Source organism: Mytilus californianus, unplaced genomic scaffold, assembly GCF_021869535.1.
Source record: "Mytilus californianus isolate M0D057914Y unplaced genomic scaffold, xbMytCali1.0.p SCAF_12, whole genome shotgun sequence".
Lineage (NCBI taxonomy): Eukaryota > Metazoa > Mollusca > Bivalvia > Mytilida > Mytilidae > Mytilus > Mytilus californianus.
Genome location: NW_026262604.1, coordinates 17,898,022 through 17,923,299, shown reverse-complemented (window position 1 = coordinate 17,923,299; position 25,278 = coordinate 17,898,022). Strand labels below are relative to the sequence as shown.

Below are 25,278 nucleotides of genomic sequence, written 5' to 3'. Positions count from 1 at the left end.
ACAAAGACTTGCACTTAATGAGTAGTTTGTTCGTCTCCGGATTTAATGTTTATTGCAACACGGGCGCGTAGCTCAATAAATGTGATTTTTTTAAGTTTAAAGTTTAAAGGCCATCTGACTTTTAGATAAACTCATCATAGATACCAGGATTGAAACTTTATATTTGCGCCAGACGCGCGTTTCGTCTACAAAAGACTTTCAATAGAAGTTCTAATCAAAAAAGGTTAAAAAAGCCAAATAAAGTACGAAATTGAAGAACATTGAGGACAAATATTCCTAAAAATTTTGCCAAATGCAGCAGAAGTAATGTATTCATGAGGTAGAAAAGCCTCAGTATTTTAAAAATTCACAAGTTTTATGAACAGTTAATTTAGAATATTTTTGTTGTAATCGTATCTATTTTCAAATCCCATTCCACGTTCTGTGCTTAGGATTTTACCGGTTGAACGGAAAATAGTAGGAAAACGTTTATTTTGTAGAATATTGATGCTCAATTTGCACTTGGAGAAATCATAAACGATGATAATCAGCGAAAGAGTAGACTATTTGAGATTTCCACTCAGATAAAACAAATACTTGAAAAGGATGAAAGTTTAAGGGAAGTAATGACAACAGAATTTGGTAATAAAATCCTGGATATACACCACCAGAGGGAACAAGTTGATAACGAATGTCCTATTGTTGTAGCAGGTGTGTATTCCTATCTAAAATTCCTTTAAAGTAGTATGAACAAAAAATCACAACCTAAACCACCACAGACAATGTAAACAAAAATGCTAAAAAATACAAGAAAAAGAAATTAAATCAAAACGAATAAGACGTACTTATAATAAGTTTTTATTCACATAAATATATGTAGCATTCAGCAATGGGTTCATCCCCGCAAACGTGTCCAATTTTGAATGTGTCTTTATGACGTCACCGATCTCCAAAACATGTCTAGTTGATGAAGGACGCCAAAGCGTGTCCAAATTTAGTCGTAACATTAACCCTTATTTACCCCATTTATATTAGACAACAATAAAAGTCGTGTGACTATGATATTTTGGCATATTTTGGTCATTTATTGTTTAAATGAAACGCTTCTATTTCCTTGAAAAAGTCATATCAAATGAGTTAAGAGCATGCTCATTGATGTACGTTATAAATGACAACTCTGTACACTTTAAAGAAGTTCTAGCATAGCAGTTGTTTTGATTCAACTGAACTAGAACACGAAGCCTTCAAACCCCAGATCGTCACCCGTTGAGTCAATTTTGTTTAATAAAAAAGTTGGATTTTTTTCATAACCTGCTGAACACAAATTATGTGTAGGGGTTTTTCATGATCAGACATATGTCAATTTTTTTCACCTTATACTCTGTAATACACAAATGTGCCACTTCTAATTTGTCAAAATTTCGGCAAAGTGGTTTCTATAGTATTTTATGAGTCCTTTGTTGACACTTGAAACTAATGTGAACTATTATCATATATGCTGATATTTACAAATTATCATATTTAAGATAATCAATTACCTTTTAACTCGATATAATTGATTGTATTTTTAAAGTTCAGATGTATGTAAAACTTATTTCATCATTTTCAAAAACAGTTGCTTAACTGATATATAGGTTGCAGTTACTCTGTTACATAACATGTTATTCAATGTGCAACTTTAATATTTTGGTATATCTGTTTTAACTGCTGTAACTTGATTTTACTTACACAGAAATAAATTAATTCCGCATAAGGGTAAGGCCTAGAAAAATATGCACAAACTTTGGATCTAGGCAGGGTTAAAATTTCAATATTATGTTGAAATTCCTTACATGTACATTAATTTTTCCTAATTTTCTATATAATGTATTTCGATAACTATTGGTTTCCCTTTGTTTGTATGTTTATTGATCAAACGAGTAATTATCAATGGTTTTTTTTTCATCTTGTTTTTTTGTTTGTGTGCACAGACAGTATAAAACCACCTTACCTTTTGGTTTAATCTTACGTTAAATAATTAATCCAGTAAAAAACTGAAATTGTCATTGCTTTTCCAAGCAGACTTGATGGTGTGGATAATCGGTCCACATGCATGTTGATTACAATGTAAGAGATGAACAAAAACTAAAATGCCAGAGAATTTCTTCCCTCCGGACTATACTTTAAACGGGGGTTCATAAGGGTGACATATCCTTATCTTTGAGGTACATATAGTTTTTAATTTTGTAAAACTTATACTATGTAAGTCCATCTGTGACAAAAACAGTAGTAAATTCTTACAGACAGTTTAGCGTAATTTTTAAAGTGTTTGTTTTGGACAGCTTTGTTTTCTTATCTAATAAGACACACGCTTTAGAGGTAGAAAGACTATTTGTTTACTTCTACGACAAGAAAGAAACAAAAAATAGAAATTTCGAAACTGCCGCCTTTAGATTAAATAAACAAACTTCAGAATGGCATGCTTTAATATCAGTAAAATTGTTGTTACAAATGCTCGCTTTCCGACGTATTATGAACGCCCAGTCGTGGAAATAGTTGAAAATCTCTCAAACGTGTCTACATTAAAATGTTTTATGAAATCAGATCCAGTCATGATCATTACAGACACCTTAGACTAAAATTGCAAAAAGGAATTTTTCGATTTAGGTGTGAATTGTTCTTCCATGTTTGTAATGCCACAAAATGTGTAGTAAAGGGGGGTTGTAGGACATTAACTCTTAAAAGGGCCAGGGTTCAACGTTGTGAAAATAGCCAGACAGATAGTTTTCATAACTTATTTTTTCAATCTCATCTATACCAAGTTCATTTTCCATAGTTCTGCTTTCACCACAAATGTTGATTATTTTTGGTTTCTATCATATTTAAATAAAGTTGATATTTTAAATCACCACAAACTACTCTGAGTCTGAAAAGACCATATTTTATGTTCAACCAGTTAGGTCGAGCACATATTTTACTTGCAAGACTAGCCATAATCTCGACAGTACTTAACTGGACTTAACTTTACTCGAATTTTGTCTCGACTTTACTTGATACGTCTGTTTTAGTACTTGTTAGTCTTGGTATAGTCGAAAAAGGTCTAGACAAATGATTGACCAGTCTCGACTCAGTCTCGACCTGTCTAGACCAGTCTTGACTCAGTCTCGACCCGTCTCGAACAGTCTAGACTCAAACTTGACCTTGACATTTAGTCTCGACTGGTTTGAATCAGCCCATCTTACTCAATTATATACTGATCTTACAAAATTCAAGGTTATTTGGTAGATTGGTTCATTGCTTTCAAATTAAAGGTTTTAATTAATATGTAAAAAAGCGAGAAATTTCAGTTTTGATTAAAATCAGATATACCCACCTTTAATTATTTCAATAACTTTTTCAAATCAACTTGGATTTTCATAAAACTCTACACCTACCCCAATTATACATTGATCTTACAGAATGTCAGGTTGTTTGGTAGTTTGGTTTATTGCTGTCAAATTTAAGGATTCAATTAATAGGTAAAAAAGCAAAAAAAATCAGTTTTGACTAAATTCAGATAAACATGTATAGATACCTATAAATTAGATATCTAAATTTAAAAGCAATAAACCAATTACCCTGGTCTTTTGTAAGATCAATATATAATTAAGATAGATGTAGAATTTGATGAAAATCCAAGTTGTTTTTGAATACTTATAAAAAAATTTAAAGGTGACTTTTTTAATTTAGTCCGAACTGAAAATTCTAGCTTTTTTGCCTATTAAAGAAATTCTTAAATTCGATAGCAATACACTAAACTACAAATAGATATATATAATTAAGATGGCTGCAAAATTTGATGACAATACAAGATGATTTGAAAAAGTCATTAAAAAAATTAATGGTGACTATCTGAATTTAATCAGAACTGAAAATTCTCACTTTTTTCTTTTTCAATTGAATACTTAAATTTGACAGCAATAAACCAAACTACCAAATACCTTGGCATTATCGAAGATCAATGTATAATTGAGATAGTTGTAGAGTTTTATGATAATCCAAGTAGTTTGATAAATATAGAAATAATGACTACTATCTGAATTCAATCAAAACTAAAATTCTACTTCTTTTACCTATTAATAAAATGAAATTCTATTTCTTTTACCTATTAATAAAATGAAATTCTATTTCTTTTACCTTTTAAAAATATTACAGCAGTGAACCGATCTACTAAATAACCTGGAATTTTATAAGATGTATACCATTGAAACGACAAAAACGAAATACTATATCTAACATGTTTAAAAAGTCTATGCTATCATTTTGAAAGATCATCTTGCATCTTCTTGTTTACTAAATTATAACTTATCATACTATTTATCTAGCAACATGAGCAAGGTTATGTTAAGTCTTTAAGATGAAGTTAATGATATATTGTTTTCTTTTCATAAGTATACAAAACCAATTTAATTCGACAAAGTACAAATGTGGGTTCCGACAGCCGAAAAAAAAGAACAAAGAACTTAAATGCTAACATTTGGAATTTGCTGTTTTAAGTTTGTATAATTTTCTAGGAGAAATATCGGCTGGTAAAAGTAGTTTGATCAATCTCCTTGTTGGAACATCAATTTTACCAGAGAGACAACTAGCATGCACTACAACAATTTGCAGACTACGAAACAGCGAAACCAGGCAAATAGTTTTAACGGATTATGAGGATAAAAAGACAGTAACTCCCTTTACAAAAGATGAAGAAGTAAAAATGGAAGATACTTTGGAAAAACATGTTGGCAGCAGGTCGAACCCTGATAATTGCAAATATGTTGATATATATTTACCTATACCAATGTTACAGGTATGTTTCTAAAAAATTAAAAAAGGAATTACTTTTGTTTGCCTAGCATCTTTTATCTGTAATCCGGAGAAGCGCTTCGGACGCATGAAATTTATAACGTGTTATTTTAAATTTTACAGCACTGGGTCAATACCTCTGCTAGTGGACTATTAGTCCCCGAGGGTATCATCAGCCAAGTAGTCTTTACTTGGGTACTAACAATATCTATAACAAACCTTTCTAAAATTGTCTGTTAATAAATTTCGAAATCATTAAGGTTCTACTCCCTCAGGCAAAGTTAAATAGATTTGGCTATTTTTTATTATCTTTTTTTTTATCATATAGCCATTCACATGTCTTAACTCTTATACATCCGTTGCTTCCAAATATTCGGCTTCAAGCATTCCTGATGGAAGTAAATCCAGAAAAGCGCATCGGACGCATGAAATTTATAACGTGTTGTTCTCTAATATAAAACAAAACTGTTCTCTTCAATCTCTTGGAACCCGTAACGGGAAGTTTGTATCTGATTATCCGCAAAGACTTTCACGAGTTAATATAGAAATAAAACGACTAAATATAAGCAAGTGTTAAGTAACCTATATTGGGCGTAAGGAGTATTCGTCTTGTACACAACAAATTTCAAATTTCGATCTCATTGCCTGTTTTCTTTTTGAAAAAAAGACGTTTGTAATTAATGATATATTGTTACATAAAACACATAGTTTACTCATCTAGCATGCATGCATACATTCATCTAACGTATTTTGTACTCTTTCATCATCAGACTTTAATTACCAGAATTAAAACATTCTGTTAAAACTATTTATATCAATTGACCTGAAATATTTTGAAATATGTGTTCCTGATTTAAAATATTAAAATACATTTGTGCTTATATCTCGTAAGTTTTGATAAATAATGTATCAATATACCAATATTTTGAAAATATGATATACTAGTATAGTGTATCCAACTCTATGAGAAGATAAAATAGAGAATGGAAATGGGGAATGTGTCAAAAAGACAACAACCTGACAAAAGAGTAAAATAACACAGCCGAAGGCTACCAATGGGCCTTCAACACAGGGAGAAAATCCCGCACCCGGAGTCGGACTTTAGCTGTCCCCTATACAAAAATGTGTACTAGTTTAGGGAAAAAAGGACGTCATACTAAACTCCTAAACTCTCATTGAACTAAAATTAAAAAAAAACATACAAGACACACAAAGGCCAGAGGCTCCTGACTTCGGACAAGCGAAAATATGCGGCGCGGTTGAACATGTTAAGTGAGATCTCAACCTTCCCCCTACATGCCCTATACATCTAGCCAATGTAGATTATACAAACACACAGCAATACGCACTGTAAAACTCAGTTTAAAGAACCTAAATAAAATTTTTGTTTACATTTAATCGCATGAATATCGAGAAATTGTTTATTATCTATATTGGTTCATAAATTGAAAATAAGGGTTTTGATTGGTTATTGAAGCACACAATTACATATTTAACAATAATAGTAAATACAAGTATTAAACAACTAAATGAGTTTAATATATGATTTCATAAATGGTAGAACCATGCTATAATTGTGGACACTCCTGGAGTTGGAAAAAATAAAACAGGACGGCTTTTCGAATATCTTCCAAATGCAATTGCATTTATCTACGTTATAAATGCGGGGAACGCAGGTGGTGTTACAAATGATGATTGGGTAAGTATACAGAAGGAGAACATAAAAATAAGGATCTTTAAATGTTGATGTTCAATGTATTTCAAGTTCTAAGAGAGATTACTCTAAAAATGTTTGGTATGTGTCGATTATCTAACTTTATTTTTTATTTGCAAAATGTGGGCATGGGAATCTCCAATATTGGTTTGTCACCGGTAATCACTAAAAAAACAAACAAAATTAAATTCGTTTTCATTTTAGAACTTGTCCGAAACATTGTTTAGTTTTACTTTTGACATTGCTTATACCAAAATCCCTTTAGCCTGTAGACACTAGTGTAATCAAAACGACAGACGGACAATAATATGGACTGAAAACGGATAGATATGATCCTGTCCATATCTTTTGCTACGTTTCGAACGCAGATTCCAATGAAATTTTATTTATAGATAAGCTTGAATTCCAATGATCAAGTGCTGTTTGCACATGACGTCAATTTATTATGAGAAAACTTAATTAATCCAAATCCTTCACTGAGAAGTGACTAAATTCATAACTTACGGAACACATTAACAGAAAATTAAAAGGTGAACCAAAAACGATATCGAATAGAAAAATATAAGTAAAAATGCATCATTCATTGCTGAGGTGGAATAATTTAATATTTCTGATTTTGTAACATATCAGTACGAATCGTAGATGGATTATATGTCCAAACAAAGGTTTGATGCAAATAAACTAACCGACAAAATAATGTTTTTAAATTCTAATGGATAAGAATGAGAATTAAGAACAAATACGGGATCAAAACTGACACCTGTTAATCAGAGACGAAATATAGCATAGGTGACAACCTCTCAATTGAATACCGTATAAACGGCAATTTTAATAGCAATGACTTATCCTTTTTCAATAAATTTTATGGACGGATTAGGAAGAAAGTACAAACTATGTTTCAAGGAGAAATGTATTTTTATTGCTGCATTTTATAAAAAAAAAAACATTGTGTCTTTTTTAGTTTAAATTCTACATTATTTAACATGTAAGATAAAAATAATAAAAATATCACCTATTGCCTAAACTGTCCTTTTTGTGGGTTTGTTCTTCCAATATAATTTAACAAAATTGAATAAAAAACTAATTATGAAGAATTGCAAACAAAGCAATTTCTTTATGGCAAAGTTTGAAGCATTAAAATAATTGAATATTTTATTTTCCATGTGTCTTGAATTCACAAAGATAAAGTCATGCTTAAACACATCAGTAATCAGTTCGATTAAAATAACGATACATTTAAGGAATAATGATATACTATGTATTGTAATTATATAGTTTCCTTCCAAATTTGTTTTGTCGTATTATATATAGTTTCCTATATGTAATGATAAACTTTGTAAAAGAGTTTTAAGCTGAATGATAAATAAAAGTTTTTATATAAAAAAAAATAAACGCAATTATTTTTACTGAACAGTGACACACGTGATTTGTATATGGGCCTGTGTATTTCCTTAGACATTATTAACAAAACATATGCTATAGCGAAGACTAAGGTAGAAATGGACATGCATACTCATCAGTCGAAGACAAATTGATAAAGTCAGGGCCAAAAACGACGACACAGAACAATACATAGCTTAAGATTGAGCAATCCGAACCCCATCAAAAACTGGAGATGCCCAAAGAGGGATCAAGCTTGTTAAGCGATTTTTGTTAATTTAAAACATATAAAAGGACTTTTAATTTCAGCTACTGCAAATTATCGAACACCTGACTGAGCAGCAGAAAAATGGACACATGCATGACTTTAGACCGGAAACAACCATGTTTGTTTGTAATAAGTGGGATCAAGTGCATCCCAAGGAACAAGATGAAGTATTTCAATTCATCGTTAACAAGTTAAAGTCCGATTGGCCAAATTTTGATGAAAGTTTACAGATCTTTAAACTAAGCGTTGCAAAGGTAATGGATAATACATATTATATAACATGTATAATGCATAAAGTGTATGCATAGCGATTCATATCAATAAGAATCACACGTATAGTATTAACTGACACAAGCAACTGAAATATCGTGCGCAATATGGGTAGCAGGGTCGAAACGTTTTCCCTTGTTCAGGAAGCTAGCTAAGGAAGCTACATTTTCTTGTTGAATACATGCCACTCATTAAAAAAAAACACTTGTCATATATTGTATTTCAAATATCAAGATAAGAATTGTGATTACAAAAACGAGGTCTTCAGCAGCAAACATGTATTGACACATTATATCCATGTCTTAAACATGCTTTAAATCTGAGTTAATCAGAGATCTGACATCAAACGAATTACATTAGAGGCAAATAACTACGTTATACGTTTTAATAGAACAAATATATTGCTGACAGACAGAAACAAATGTATCATAATAGTTGTTTTGGAGATACCAGCCTTACAATTTTGATCTAGATCAGTGAAAACATTTAGCACATTATAAGTTATCATGTGATAAAAAACGTATGCAAAGTAATTCCTTCATACATGTATGAAAAAAGAAATTGTGAGCACTGAGAGAAGGATTGCAAGGTTGAAAGGACATTTCTCTGTGGGATAATTTTTTATGATACAATTAAAGACCAGTTATTTTTCTGGTGTAAAACAATAGAAGCTCGCCTAAAAAGGTTGAATGAATTGGTTAATTGAAATACTGAAAATCAATATTATTATTACAAAGCCTGATATATAAGTTTCATTACACTTTTTTGTATTCAATTTGTTAACAGAATTGCAACCGCTCAATCAACAAAATGAACATTGTTAAAAGAATCATGTGCATGATTTTCATCTAGAAAATCTGATTGAAAATTAGCAATGTTTTTCCTCCACTTTTTTTTTGCTATAATGTAAGTTAAGGGTCTTAAAATAATATGATTATTTATCTTTTACCCGAAAACATGTTTTACAGGAGAAAAAAAGAATTAAAAAACTTGGGTCACCATCGGAAAACTATGATTACTTTGTCAGTGGCATCCGCAGAATGATTTCAGCTACATTAGAAGCTAAAGTTGTCAGACATGCAAGGTGAGTCCTTTGATTGCAAACTATCTAATCTTTTGCACATGACGGATTATAAAAGCAATGCATTCGAATACTAACGTCATTTGATGTATAACTACATTTTTTTACATTTTTTTACGGTGCAATCGTATTATTTAATTGCTAATAAATTAAGACACTAAACGTTAATGCCTAGTTTCTATAATATAAATGATATTGTTACAGCTTTTGAAATAAATCTGAACTATTAACCGCACAGTATAGGAACAAGTCAAATAACACATGAATAAATAACATACATAATTCAGATGGAAATACTTAGCAGAAGCAAGTAAATAATCTATAATTAAAGTCGTGAGCTTTATGAAAACTAAGGATTTTGAACGATACCAGACATGATATATTGCAGAAAAAATTACTTACTTTAATTTCGGTTACACTTGTAGACAAATATGACAAAACGATATAACGCGTCTAGGGTCGTTTGTGTCAATCAAACTTGTTCATTGAAGATTAGCATAAAAATATCAGTCACAATATATGAATGTAATAAGTCATTTTGCAGTTATAGGTGAAAAGATATTTCAAACAGTTCATATTGCAACATTATATTTTCATTTAGATACGTTAGAAGGTGATAATTGGCAAATTGGGTTATTGGTTTCTTTCATTGTTTGCTATTCCTTAAGGTCACACCTTTTGTAAATTTGTAATATGTTTATTACAGATGGCAAATGTTTTTTACTGAAAAACTTACTTATAGAATACAGGAGAAATTAAGCGCATCGAAAATGTCCATAACGGAAAAAGAGGGAAAAATGAAAGAAGCACAGGATCGACTGCAACATCTTGATGAAAAACATTTGTAAGAAGTATTTATTAAAATTTATAATGGAACGAAAATTTAGCAAGTTTATCATAATTTTTTATAGAGAGTTGATACAGTGGTAATCAAACCACACCTTTTTCTTTTTTATCAGTATGCGTATAAGAAATATGTTAAAATCATAAAATGTTTATTTCCTTTTCCAAACAATTAATTTCAATAATAAGCAAATTCAAGTAAAACCACACGTTGGAAAAGCACAGGAAAGGCACAATTATTAAGTTGGTCTTCTATACCATGATTCAAGGTAAAAACTGATTTTTAAACTTCAGAATCCGTTAGTACTGAAATCACATGTAAGTGAACAGTAAGTTCTTTGAAATCGTATTGTAACTGAAATCTGACTTGTTATGGAAACGTCGTCCAATGAATACAAGATATTGTTGAAAGTATTTGAAAAGTGTATATTTATGATCGATTATCTACAAAAAAAATCTTCAAGTACATGAGATATACACAAAAACACATAAAAAATTATTGAAATCACAGCCAATATTTTGTTATTGTTAAAGAAATAATATGGTATCTATAAAATTCCAACAAATTAAATGATCGAAAAAGAGAAAATGGTCGCAAATTTATAATATAACAATTGTAGCCTTTGCATGAGGTCAATACAGGATATATTGACCCAAAGAAGTGTATCGACTTCGGACTTTTTTCAGGTCAATATATCCTTGTATCGATCTCATACAAAGGCTATAATTGTATAATATCATTCAACTTGGTTTTCACCTCTAAGTAAAACAGTTTAATATATAGTAAGTACTTGTTATTTCATTAAATCTCCCATTTATATAAATGCGGGAGAATATTTTAGTCTCTTTAGAAAGAATGTGTTCACCTCTTAGTCTTGAAGGATATCATCATAATCGTTACCAATATAGCCATATTGATGGTAGATAAACAGTGAATTTGTAACCGGTTGTTGGATAATTATCATTAATTCTAAATGCCCATTTTTAATATCAAGAAATTTATTAGAACATATATCTATCAGGCAAAGTTGACATTTTGATTGATTTGGCTATTCTTAATGTCCTTATTGGTTATATTGCTCTTCAACTGCAGCCTTAGTTTCATATATTTGGCTTTGAGTGTCCCTGGTGAATATAAATCAAGAAAAGCGCTACGAATGCATGAAGTTTATAACTTGTTGTTTTTCATTTTTAACATAAGTACTTTAAACGTTTCCTACTGCATAAAAAGCCAGAAAAGTGAAAAAACTTAATCAAATAAATAATGACCTATTGTTTTACGATAAACCACTAGTTTATTTAAGTATTTGGAAACAAGGCAATCTTTTCGGAAAAGAAACGATCAGATTTGTATCGTTTTCAGATTCGAAAAAAATCGGATCATATATATAAATCATCATGCACATGAATACTTATAGCAACCTCAAATTGTTTTAAAAGTCTAACCTTTTCAGCTAGCTATAGGGACTACCATTATCCCAAGGCCGTTTTAAAATTTAGAAGAAAATTTCAACTATCCCGGGTTCGTATAACTTATCTTGAAATATCCTGGTCTGAACGATAAAATTTGAAGTCACAAAAATATTTCAAAATCTAGGCGAAAATAACAAAAGGGACATTCAAACTTATACGTTTTTAGGTGCATTTCGAACATTCGGATAAGTTGTTTCGCAGGTGAGATAAGAAAAGACAATAAAATTTTACTCGCGTTTCGTCAACAATAGACTCACCATTGACGCTGGAATCAAATAAGGCAAAATAAAGTATGAAGTTGAAAAGCTTCGAGGTGTGTGTTGTGCAATAATTTCTTTATCTTAACAGAGCTCATCAACCGTCATTTGGTATTAGTACTTTTTGTACATCTGGATGTTTGTTTCTTCATTAAATATATGAAATTCAGTGAAAAGATACTAACACATTTGTATTACAAACTAATTAGCTTGTTTGTGTCCATGTATTCAGTGATAAAATGGAATTTTTTGTTACGAAACGTTTATTAAAGATAATTAATCGTTTATTAAAGATAATTAAACGTTTAGTAAAGATAATTAATCACCCAGTTTATTTATAAGATTCTAGTTTAAAGCAATTAAACGTACACGATTTCTTTATTTTATTGAAAATTGTGCACCGAAATTTGCAATATTTGATTGTTTGATTTTTATAGCTTTTCAGCAAACTTTGATAAGTTTAGAAATTACGATAAACTCCTTTTTGTGCACTGATCGTGTTTGATAAAGAAATATCTACATATTAACAAAAAATTGCAATTCCTTAATCATGTTAATAATAAGAATAAGATTTAGTTTCATCTTAATACTTCACTTTTCTCCTCTTACAAACGTAAAATTACAGTGATTCAAATTTGCTGAATGGTTGAAAATAAAAGATTCTGTACAAATGAGTATGAATGTACCTTTTGGTATCTTTCGCGTTAAAATTAAGGATTTTGTTTTCTTGGCGCCATTTCCATCAAATTAAACAAAACTAAGATTACATAATTTGTATGAGATCAACATTAGACGTAGTCTAGTTCAATGCGCTAGAAAAGTCAACCGTCCGATCTGTCCGATCCGCCCATTAGTCCACGATTTTCATTATAACTCTGACAGAATGGCGACGTGAGTTTGAAGCAAATCTGACTGATCGATGAATGTCGTCTAATCTTAAAAAAGTAAATCTTTAATTTGCAAGTACCGATTCCAATTTCTTTTCATGGTTTCGATTTTGACAAATATTTTAATATACTTTGCATACGAACGCTTTATTATTTGATATTTTACACGTTGTTTTCCCCTATCAGATGTTCATTCTTTCTTTCTATCGTTATCCATGTATTTATTATTTTTTAACAGGGAAAAGGTTTTTTAGAAGGATAATTTAGTTCAGAAATGTCGAAATCATTTTTTGGGGAATTTGTCTCTTTAAGTTGAAAATTGGGATAAGTCTATCGGTTCCATTTAATTTCGTTATTAGAAAACGTAGATTTTTACTTATTTGTAATCTATAAGATTTTTGAACTTTTATATGAAAAAAAAAAAACGTTATGAAATACTAAGGATTTCTTCCCCAGGATTAGAGGCAAAATATTTCGGATTTTTAGGACCTCAATGCTTTTCAACTTCGCAGCTACATTAAGGACGCAATTTTGTAAAAATGACGAAAAAAGGGGGGTAAAAAGAGAATTGTCCATTTTGGCTTTACTGAGAACATTCCATGGTCGTACATGGGCAATAATGAAAGGTCGTCCCATTTCTCATCATTTAACATAAAAATATGACCCCGTGACCCTATCTCTGTCACGTGACGTGCCGTTTTCGTGAGTTAAAACTGTCGTTTGTATTTGGCTCGAGCACAACCTTTTACGCTTCACCATTCTCTGTCAAATTTTAATAGTAAGTTAACCAACTACAAAGGTTACTTAAAAGTGCTGGGGGTTAGAATAGTTGTTTTAAATTGTTTATTTGGAATGAATTTTACATCTCTGATGGTCAAATTCCGTGATTTTGTCAACTTTGCTTACTTCGTACGACTCTCAGAGATAAAATTGGAGAAACCCCCAGCAAGTTTTAAGCTCGTATTTAAATGCAAAAAATAATTTTATTCAGTTGATGGCTCTTGTTTTAGATTAAAAGGTTGTGCTAGGCCAAAATATAGAAAATTTTACGAAAATCCTGTTGTCAGCGATGTTTTAAATCGCAACAAAGATCGCGATTTAGAACCGGTACCGGGAAAAGCGCGGATTGTTTCCGCTCGTAACGAGAGATACAATAATTCTTGTTTTTAACATAAAAGCCGGTGTTTTAACATTTATAAGATTTTTTTCAACTTTGTGTGAGTGAATATCAGTACTTCCAGATATATACGATGTGTCCTTTTGTATTTGCATGGACCTTTACTACAATAAAGAGTGTTAGGGTTGTGAAAAGTCCAGTAGAGCTACCTTTTTTGTAGTTGGACGAAGTTACAGTATTTAAATCGATTCATGTCAATTATCTTATATGTGCATGACACTTAAATAACGGAAAGTAAAACTATAGAATATATTTATTATTACAGAACTTTAAAACTCTCAGTCTATATGCCATGATGTTAAATACTAGTGTGATGAAGTGTGTCAATATGTAACTTTTCATTGCAAAAGGACTTATAATCTTTAAACTTCACTCAAAAATTATGTTTACAAGTGTTAAGTGATAGGTCCTAAAAATGGCTAATTGAGTTTCAAGTCTAAGGAGAACATGTAAATAATCACTAAACTGAACCTAGAAAATAAACTGACATGGGACCAGTTTTCAGCCTGTGATAATACATCTCCAAACAATGAAAATTGAAAAGTAAGTAAGTAAGTAAGTAAGTAAATTTTATTTAGAGTCGGGCATGGTATGTACAATTAAACAAGGTAAACATGAGCTCTGTAGAGCTCTTAACCGACTTGATATTTAAATACAAATAACAAATTATAAGCACAAAAATATCCCAATGTTTTTCAATGCGTAAAATGCAGCAGTGCCAGTTTAGCAATTACAAAATCACCAAAATTTCAGCAGTGATTTTCCTTCACCAAATATTTGCAATCCCATTTTTACCAGTAATCAGTGATATGCAAAATATTAAAAGAAACTTTAATTTTTGAATTTTCAGTAATTCTCTATTTGTCAAATTGTTACAGCAAAAAATCAATATCTTAATTTTACAGAATGATTTTAGCCCACATCAAATTTGTATGTTTGCATAAAATTATTCTCGTCTAAAGTTCTGATCGCATTCCAAGAATTTATAAAATAATATATAACTTCAAATTTATGACAAAGCATAAATTAAACCCTCTTCTAAATCATTGTTTATCTTTAATATCAAATAATCATCATGCTTGATACTGCTGTATACTCGGCTTAGTATCATTGTGAGTAAAACCTAGTGAATAGGATAATACACTACAGTATACTTTGAAAAGTGTTTCAGGAAGTCTTTATCATGTTTATGTACATGATGTTTTTCATTTTATTTTCTTAATTGAGTTCTGTTTTTACATGTTAATTAAAAGAAAAATGTTTGGTATACTCACTATACATTTTGTAGGTGATCAATGATATATTTTTTCTAAGTTTTGAAATAAAAGATTACCTGTTCTTCTGCAAAAAATGTTGCATTTTTTCAATGAATTCAAGCAAGCAAGGTCCTATAATTTTGTGTTTTTTAGCAATAAGTTAAGATATGAGCTAACAAGTATCTCAATAATAAAAGAACTTTATAATTTACATGTAAAAAGTTATCATACAAATGAATAATTCCACCTGCTATTTCTTATTTTATTCTGCATATTATCTTTTGAGCATTTTCCACTATTCAAACAGCCATGACAGCATTTAAATAATAACATGAAGTACACAATGAACATTAACAGTTATTTTAAAATATAAACATTTCAAAATTAATGTTTAGCTGATGCTTTTTCTGTGCTTTACAGTTTATTTTAATGTATTCAGAGACTACGGATACATCATGAACCCTTATATTTTAGTAATATAATGTAACTTTGTATTCAATCACTGTTCATGATGTATCATTGACATCAAAGGGTGTCCTGAAAAAATTATTTCCCTCACACAACTTCTTTGATTTTAGATCCCAAAAATTGCACATTCTATCTACACTGGTCTGTTATTAAGGAATGATTTTCTAAGTATTATCAGTTTAATTGTCTTATTTAACTACAATGTACAATTTAAGGCTCAACAGTACCAGTTATTTTTGTTGTTGGGATTCTGTACGAGTTAAATATAAGGAGATTGTGGTATGATAGGCTATTTCTTGATTCATGCCCTTCACTTGAAAAGATCAATTACACATGCACTTACGACGTCATTTACCAGAAAGAAGGTGAGCATGTACCCCTGCACTATTAAAGTCTGAAGCAATTTCAGGATCATCATTCTGCAGGGTAGTTTAGAAATAATCAATGTTCTGTATGTACATATCTCAGTTCCCTATATGACTAAAGGGAGTTGACCATTTAATTAGATTTTTATTTCCCAAATATTTTGTGAAGTATAGCATAAATTTTTTTCACAAGTTTGCTCAACATGTGTTTGAAGTGACGATGCCTATATTTTTTGTCAGGTGGTGATTGAAGTCGCATGACGGATACAACTTACTAACTACTGTATCTTGGGACTGGCATATTGTCAGTGAGAGAACTAACCCCAGGCTTAAAATGAAGTGGTAATAAGCAATTATAGGACTTCATACAGTCTTAAATAAGTGTTGACAGTATAAGTAAAACAGTCAATTCAAGATAGTAATACTTACAAGTACATGCTTATACAGCAACCTCCAGTGGAGCTCATCATTTCGGTTTCATTTTTTTCTTTTCATGAAAACTTCATTTACTTTCTGCCATGTTCTTAATGCCGAGATATTATGACCTACCCAGCAACTGTGAAGTGCTACAATTTTAATGAACATAGCACATAAACCGTTACCAGCCAGGTAATACCATGCGTTACTGCTGCCCGATTTTCTACGAAGCTATTTAAAAATATAAATATCAAAATGAATATATACTACAAAAGTAGACAAACTATAATATCTTGCTTAAATAATTAGTACCTTTTAATATGTTGGTAGTCACACAGATCCGTCTAAAAATATATAATGTACATGCATACACGTGTTATTTTATATGTTATTCAGGTCTCAGACACGGTATATGATGTGATATTCACAGCTTAGAGTTTATAGCCCCTGAGCCGAAGGTGAAGGGGATATAATATAAGCCCTAAGCCGGGAATGTCACAGTATATACGCTGTATGAGACCTGAATTACATATATCTTTAATACAGATTACCCCTGTCTTAATGTTTTTTTCCTGTGCAGGTATTTGTTAAACAATCATAATGCAGCATGTATATTCATTACATGTTTATTGTTTTTTTAATATTTTGAGTAATCAATTTAAATGCACCTGAGATCTTCCCCAGTTTTTGGTGGGGTTCGTGTTGCTTAGTCTTTAGTTTTGTCATCTGTACTATTATTTGTCTGTTTGTCTTTTTATTTTTGGCCATGGCGTTGTCAGTTTGTTTTCGATATATGAGTTTGACTGTCCCTCTGGTATCTTTCATCCCTCTTTTCAACTTGACATATTTTTTTCTGCCAAGAAAATGTTTTCAATAAAGTTTTTAGATTTCATGTTTTGTATTTGTATGTGTGTGTGGCTTCTTTTTATATAACACATACATTATAAAACCCAATCTAATATGTTCCGCATATGTGAAGGATTTTATAATTTACTTTTACACCTTAAAATAATTTTATCGTGTAAATGTATCATATGTAATATTTTTTAATAACACTTTAAAACATTAAATTTTAGTGATTGAAGTGTAAATTACTTGATTTTGTATTGTATTAAAAATGTATAATTGAAGCCTCATTATTTTCCCTCTGTGAGCCTCTAACATTCCTTAGTGTTCTGTATAGCTTTTGACTACGTCACATAGTAACAGGTGTTATTGTGACGTTTTTGAGGTTCCAATTGGGGATAAAAACGCCGTACAGACGTGTATACTCCGGCAGTTTCCTGAATATATACTGACATCTCTTGTGTTGGTATTCAATCACATAACTCATACATTTGTAATCCATAAAATACATGTGTTATAAAACTGAAAGCTGATGTGTCCACATCATGCACGTAGTTATGTTAATTAAGCTTACACATGAATTTTAACATATATATTTCTCACAAGCCTTCCTTTATGGTATGCAACTTCTGGTCAGTGGACATAGTAAAAATGTACATAGTTATACTTAAAGGACTGGAGCTCTTATTCAAATAGTGACACCATGACATCATGGATATCAGAAATATGTCCATCTAACTTAAATGACGTAAATGTTAAAGTATATATATATACATGCCTTCTTTTCTGGTAAAAAAAATGTATGTTTTGTGCAAAAATGACTCAAATTCAAATAGTTACAAGTATGAAAAGCAAATATGTCCACAGGGTATAAATGTTATTTAAGGTGACTACAGATCTAGAGGGTTCAGGAATCTATCAGCATGTATCTCAAATATCAATATTATTATTCGAACTATGGTACCTGTGTAATATATTAACAAAGCTGACTACAGTGTGTTTACAAATTTGTAGTAGGAAAGTGTAATGTCATTTAGCAAAAATGACATGTTTCTCAAATATTATTCTTATTACTTGGACTACGGTACAGGCGCAACATGTTGACTAAGCTGACCATGTAGTGTTTACAAATCTGTTGTAGTAAAAAGTCCAAGTAAAAATTACATGCAACTTAAAATATTATTATCATTCACGGCTACCGTACAGGTTTAACATGTTTACAAATCTATCAAGGAAAGCATCTAAGTAAAAAATACATGTATCTCAAATATTATTATTACTTGGACTATGGTATAGGATGATAACTAAGCTGATCACGTAGTGTTTATAAATCTGTTGAAGAAAAGTAGTAAAGTTAAAAATACATGTCTCTGAAATAGATCATTAATATTCAGGGCAACGTACAGGTTTAACATGTTAACTAAACTGATCATGGAGTGTTTACAAATCTGTTGTATTGGAATGTGCCTGGTGGTAAAAATACATGTATCTCAAATATTGTGATTTTAATAATTGGACTATACCTTTAGTTACGTAAGGAGGTATCAGGTCCATTCCCCATGATTACATGTTTGCCTTTGGCTTGGGTCCGTTCGCCCTGGTTTCGTTCTCACTACTTTTATCAACAAAAGTTAATATCAAGGGTATTAAAGTTTAGTAAACTTATTCAGATATTTATTTGGTACAAAATCTCGAAATTCATGAAACACATGGAAATAATAAGAAGTTGATGGCTTTTTTATATCATTAATTATTCATTATAACAATTCTCACTGATTGTTGTAATAATGGTCTTTAATGGATTAATGATAAGTAGTCAGCTTGGAATTAATAAGTAAAACAATAATGTACCAATTGTAAAACATGAAAAGTATTTACAAGTTCATTTACTTATTATGATTAACGCGACTGCATAATTTAAGAGACTAGAATTATTAAAGTTGTTAACAAATATCAATAAAGATAAATGCATTGTATTCCGGCATTCTACTATACAAATGAAAGGAAAATTATTATTTGGTTGCAGCAATACGAAAATTTTGCGATTTTTCAACAAACTTTAACATATTCTGTTCAAATAATAAACATTATGCAACTAGACAACACTAAAAAAACAGAGATCAGTGCGAATGGACCCTGGACGAACAGGAATCAGGGCGACCAGACCTGGGTTGCCTTTGGTACAGGTGCTTGTGTTATCTGATTTTGTGAGAAGCCTTTGTGCTTTTGCATAACTATCATAATGTGAATGGCAGAATACTGAATAGGCTTGGCCACACATGCAGCATGTTGGTCTGCATATCTGCACCAAATCTGATTTGAATATATCACATTCTCTGCATGAAACCATTGACGGGGGATAATTTCCTCATCTTCCAATATATGTGTCCCCCCCCCCCCACCCTTTTTTGAGCTTTTCTTCATTTGACGATTTGTAAAGGAAATGCGACACAGCTACAACATTCAATCGACTCAAATGAAAAAATAATAGCATACATATACGCAAATAACTTTTTCTTAACCGAAAGAATGCATAAATGAGAATAATAGATGCCCGACACTGGCGGTGGCACAATTTAACCAGGTAGAGGCCTGAGTTTGGCAGTTAACTGCATTTAAACGTACCGTGTGGATTTCTTGTGATGTTGTGAGGTTAATTCTTACTAAATATCTAGCTAAAATAACAAACATTCCACATTTCTGTCCATATTTCCTCATTTTTTGTCACATAACAGGTGCTCGAGAAAAATGTTGATGCAAGCTTCTGAATGAAGCAGGTATTTTTTGATTGGCTTAATATTCGTAGAAGGCGGGCTTAATACTCGATAGAAAATCGCCTAAATCATATAATTTATCCATTACTTTAGATAATTTTTCGATAATTACCCTGATTTTGATCATTCTGCATCCTAAGGCAATGATTGCTGCAACGTTGTTTCATCAGAAGATGGTGTACTGGACATTTTTCTTCTCGATCATGGCGTCGCGGGCACAACGACGCATGAATATTTAATGTGATTGAACGGAGTTATCTGCCCTTGTCGAAAGTAGTGTAAAAACGGCCTTAATGTAGCTGCGTTCATACGTTCTTAGCCTTTCAATTTTTGGTGATTTGAGCGTCATTGATTAGTCTTAAGTTCAAAATTGCATTCTTGATAGTAAGTATGAGTTCATTCCACACTGCAATATCGTACATTACGAATACAGACCACCAAACAACACTAAACTGTTCTAAAAAATAGATTCACTATATTATTTTGCAACTTAAGGTAATATAACTTTCAACATCGTAACACTACTTTACGAAACAATTCATCGGTTTGTACAGGAAATAAGAGATGCACATATCTAATTATTAATTGATTTTGTTTAAAGTTTACTCAAATATAAAATTAATGATCAAGATTGTTATTCTTGCTCTTTTTTTTGCAGATTAAAGAAAGTGCAATTAGAAACATAACATTTAAATGTGAAGAAATATCACATAGAATTGTTAATCACTTGAAGTCTTTAGCAACCGAACATTTTAAATTTGAATGTGATACATTACCAGACGACGAAAAGGACTTCGTGGTCATACGAAAGAAAGCCAAAAAGCATATTTTAGAGAAAATTAAACATGAAATAAACGACTGGAGACTAAAGAATAAAGATTTGGTCGACAAAGAAATATTGCAGATTCTTTTAGAAGAATTCAAAATCATCGAAGAAGACTTAAAATTAATCACTCCACTTGTCAGAACGTTGACAAAATATGAATCTAGCAATCAAATCTTAAGTTTTCTGTCAGTTGTATCACGTTATCCTGGTATTGGCAATATCATACCTTTTATAGCTAGTCCATCGGCATTGTTAGGTTATCCTGGGATTGCATTATCTGTTGGTTATGGGGGTATATCGTGGGCGATGTACAGATTCGGGTACAACGAAGGAAGTTTGGAAAAGTACAGAGCTAACAAGATCAAATACATGAAAGAATGGACAGAAGATGTTATAAAAAATAAGATAAATCAAAAAGAAGTAAATAAAATGATGAAACCGTTTTTGGATCAACAGTTAGGTTTTATTAATGACATATGTAAATTTGTGGCGCCACAAGTATTACATGCGGAGAAAAGGTTTATCGAAGATATAATGAATGATCGTCGTTCTGTTGTTGACATTTCAAAAAAAATTGTACCTTTACTTTGTGATTGTCAAATACTTTTAGGAAAACTTGACCTTATTTTCCTAGAGTATTTTACAAAAAGTGAGGTTGCATCATCATACGTTCACAACATTGTAATAATGAGTCCAATAGCCAATGGTGAATCTTCTGATGTGCACATGGCGAAGTGTCAGTTAGACAATAGAGAACTACAAGGAGCTGTTAAAACTTTTAAAATGCCGTTGAAGGAATCCGCAAATGTCATACAACTATCAGAAATATACAGTCTAAGGTAATTATTGCAATTATCATCCATATCAAAACTCTGAAATCCACTTAAAAATTATGAAACGAATTGGATATAAGTTTGAAATCATAGTTTTGAACTAATGCGCATATTTCATATTCCAAATGCATTATCAATTGGTGGTTTATATCGTTATTATATACAGAAAATATGCATGTTTTGTTTACAGTTATGCCAACATGCATGCATTCATGTGGAATTATGCATACAAATCGTTGGCGCACGTTGACCTGTAGTTGTGTAAATATTTTCGTTTATATCTTGGGTTTTTCAGGGCATTAACAATCATGAAACATCTTAACTTGAATAGCGTATAAATTATCAGATAACGTATTTAGACTCATCCGTTCAGAATATCCTTTTACTTTGTACTTTTCCACAGAAAACTTAAGGGACATCCCAATATCATGCAGCTAATTGGCTTGTCATTCAGGAAAGATCATGAACAGAGATTTTTACAAATCTTTATGGAGCTTTGCAAGGAAAGTTTACACAACATTGTCTACAATAAACGGAGCCCAATACCATGCGGTGGCAACCGAAATTTTACAGATTGCAAGGATTCATGGAAGTTTGTTAAAGAAAAAGTAGAAGGGATATGTGATGGTTTGGATTATATCCACAATAAGGGTTTTGTTCACCGCGACCTTCGAATTGAGAACATTATGGTATGTTTACTTGCTTCTGATTGCTGTATGTCAATTAACTTTAAAATCCTTGTTATTATAAATACATTGTCTATTATGACTTTTAATTTATACAAGCTATGCACACAAACAGTATTTGTAGTATTGTAAACATGTCAGCTTGCATGATCCGGGTAATCTACGATATCAAAAATCGTAAAACAATATAGTAGAAGGAATATGTTCTTAAACATGACCTTGGTCTTTTTAAGCATCAGCGAAATAAACTTGATAATATTACGGTATGTTCATTTTTTGATACGGATAAACATAATGGCGAAATCATAGTAATTTAAGATAGACCAATTTTTGCAGAAAAATGGTTTCTTGATTTTTCAATAAATTCTACATACGAGATTGCAATTTTACCTATATGGTCACATAAAATGCAAAGTAGATCAGTATTGATTTTGAGGTCTCTATGGCCAGTTCAACGTAAACATTTACCAAAATCTAACAGAACTACCATAATGTGTGCTCGAGAGGTTTCCTCATGCTAAACAACTACTAAACATATGATATTGCAACTTACTAAGGTATATGTTAACATTTAATGAGAATAAGAGCCGTATTGATTTTGAGGTCACTCTATGTCTAAGATCAAGGTCAAAGTAACTAAAAAAGGACAGACATGTTAAAAGTGGTTAAGGAATGTAGTATATATGATAACAACCTTACTTGCATATGTGGTCACATATAATAAGATGATAGAGAGGAAGCTCTTTTATCATAATTTCTTATTACTAGGACTAAAATAACGTTATAGCTTTTTAAGAATCGTATATCATAAGAGAGTATCACTGTTTAACATCTAAATGTATATGAGACACGGGGTTTGTGAGCTTATATACTAAAGGTTCTTTAGTTTTCCCGTTTTTGCTTACTTGTAAAAGCATCATCTTCTGTATTGACTACTGCACTCATTTCCATCCATCAAAACTATCTAGCGTAAGAAACAATAAATTATTTAGGAAAAAATTATCAAAATGTGAGCACGCCTTGTTTTACTGTTTTTTAAGTAAATTGATTTCCAGATAAATGCGAACGGACAAGTAAAACTAGTGAAGATTGGGTTAACTAAGAAAGGAATTGAAGATCCTTCTGCAGATGTAACTAGAAGTGAAGTTAACATGGCTCCAGAAGTTTTCTTAGGAGATCTAACAGGCAGTGAAGCAGATGTCTATAGTGTTGGTATGGTAATATATGAGCTATGGTATTACCGGCCAGGGTTTTCTCAACCATTGCCAAACGACCCGACTGAATACGAGTTCATCATTGACACCATTGATGAACTGAAAACATTAGTGCTGCAAAAAGATGATCAAAACAAAGGTCGACCTGATTTAAAGGAAGGCAGTAGTCCACCAATCCAGCTAAAATATATCTTAAAAAAATGCTGGGATAGTGATACTGACAATAGACCTACGCTAGCTAACCTTTCCAAATTGCTTTCGAGGGTTCCGATGATAAGCAATAGATAATGTACAACAACAAAATTAATTTAAATATGTAATGATAAACAAAACAAAAAAGAAATGCACCATATGATGTACAAACTCATATACTTTATTTTTAATTAATGTACTCTCTTTATAAACTCTAAAATAGAAACAATCCATTAAATGATTAACCGCGAGATCAAGTTCCTAACTGCCTGAGCTATATTGTATTAGAAGGTAATTTTCTGATGATGCCGTTTTAGAGATCTCTCAATCTTTGTTTAGGTTTATTTAATCCTCAAATAGGTTTCCTTGATCATTCAATACGTTTTATTTATAATATTATCTTCGTTCGAAAACATTTCATGCTGTAAAACCCACACATACATGTTTGTATATATTGTTTTATATGACATGATTGTATCAGACAATCCTTTTTTTTTCTTTAGTTTATATTACTGAGTTAAACAAATGTGTAAGTCGTGTGCGTTTAACTAAGACTGAGCGAGTGGCTGAATGAATGCGAAGTTAAAATCTTCGAGACTTAGCCTGAAAATGATGTCTTGTGATGTGTTTAACTTGAAAACAATTTGGTTAAATTGTGAATCTATACATTTATGTTGAGGAAACCCACACGTAGCCCTTGGCTGTTTGTAATCCTCTCAACAACAAAAAATTAGATTAACACGAGCAATTAAATATAATTAGTTACAATATTTTAGCTACCGATTTAAGAACCTTTGGATCATGATAAAGAAACCACGATTTCTAAATAGGATGACCTGACATCAATGGTTTAAGGAACATTAAACCATTTTCGTGACGTCAGCCTATTCATTTACCGTGGATTCTATTTCTAGAATCAACGCTTCCTAAATCTGTCGCTGAAATGGACTCATCAAATTATATTCAATTGTTTCCTTTGTATGCCTAATTTCATCAAGTTTGAATTGGCTAATTTACTGATTTCTGTTCACAAATGGAATTAATTTAAAAACTTACCTTTTAATTTTTGTAATTCTATATGCCTTCTCTTGGAATCGAACCCCTCCTTGAAATCTGTTAAGTGTTACTGACATCAACACATCGACAAAACCTCTCGGCTACCAATGGGTAACAATTTAGATGTCTATTTTGTATATATAAATGAACATGTCATACACCGGGTACAACGGACACACAGGGCATGCACCTTTATATATACAGGCA

At 31.3% G+C, this 25,278-nt stretch overlaps 1 protein-coding gene across 1 annotated transcript; it reads left to right on the top strand.

The window, feature by feature from the left end:
• Positions 1-605: 605 nt before the first annotated feature.
• On the top strand, positions 606-24,536 carry LOC127722315 (uncharacterized). Its single transcript, XM_052229203.1, has 7 exons — positions 606-690; positions 4,512-4,792; positions 8,192-8,404; positions 9,389-9,504; positions 22,462-22,612; positions 23,665-23,826; positions 24,519-24,536. The coding sequence occupies exons 1-7, from the start codon at positions 606-608 to the stop codon at positions 24,534-24,536; spliced, it is 1,026 nt and encodes a 341-aa protein (XP_052085163.1).
• The last annotated feature ends 742 nt before the right edge of the window (positions 24,537-25,278 follow it).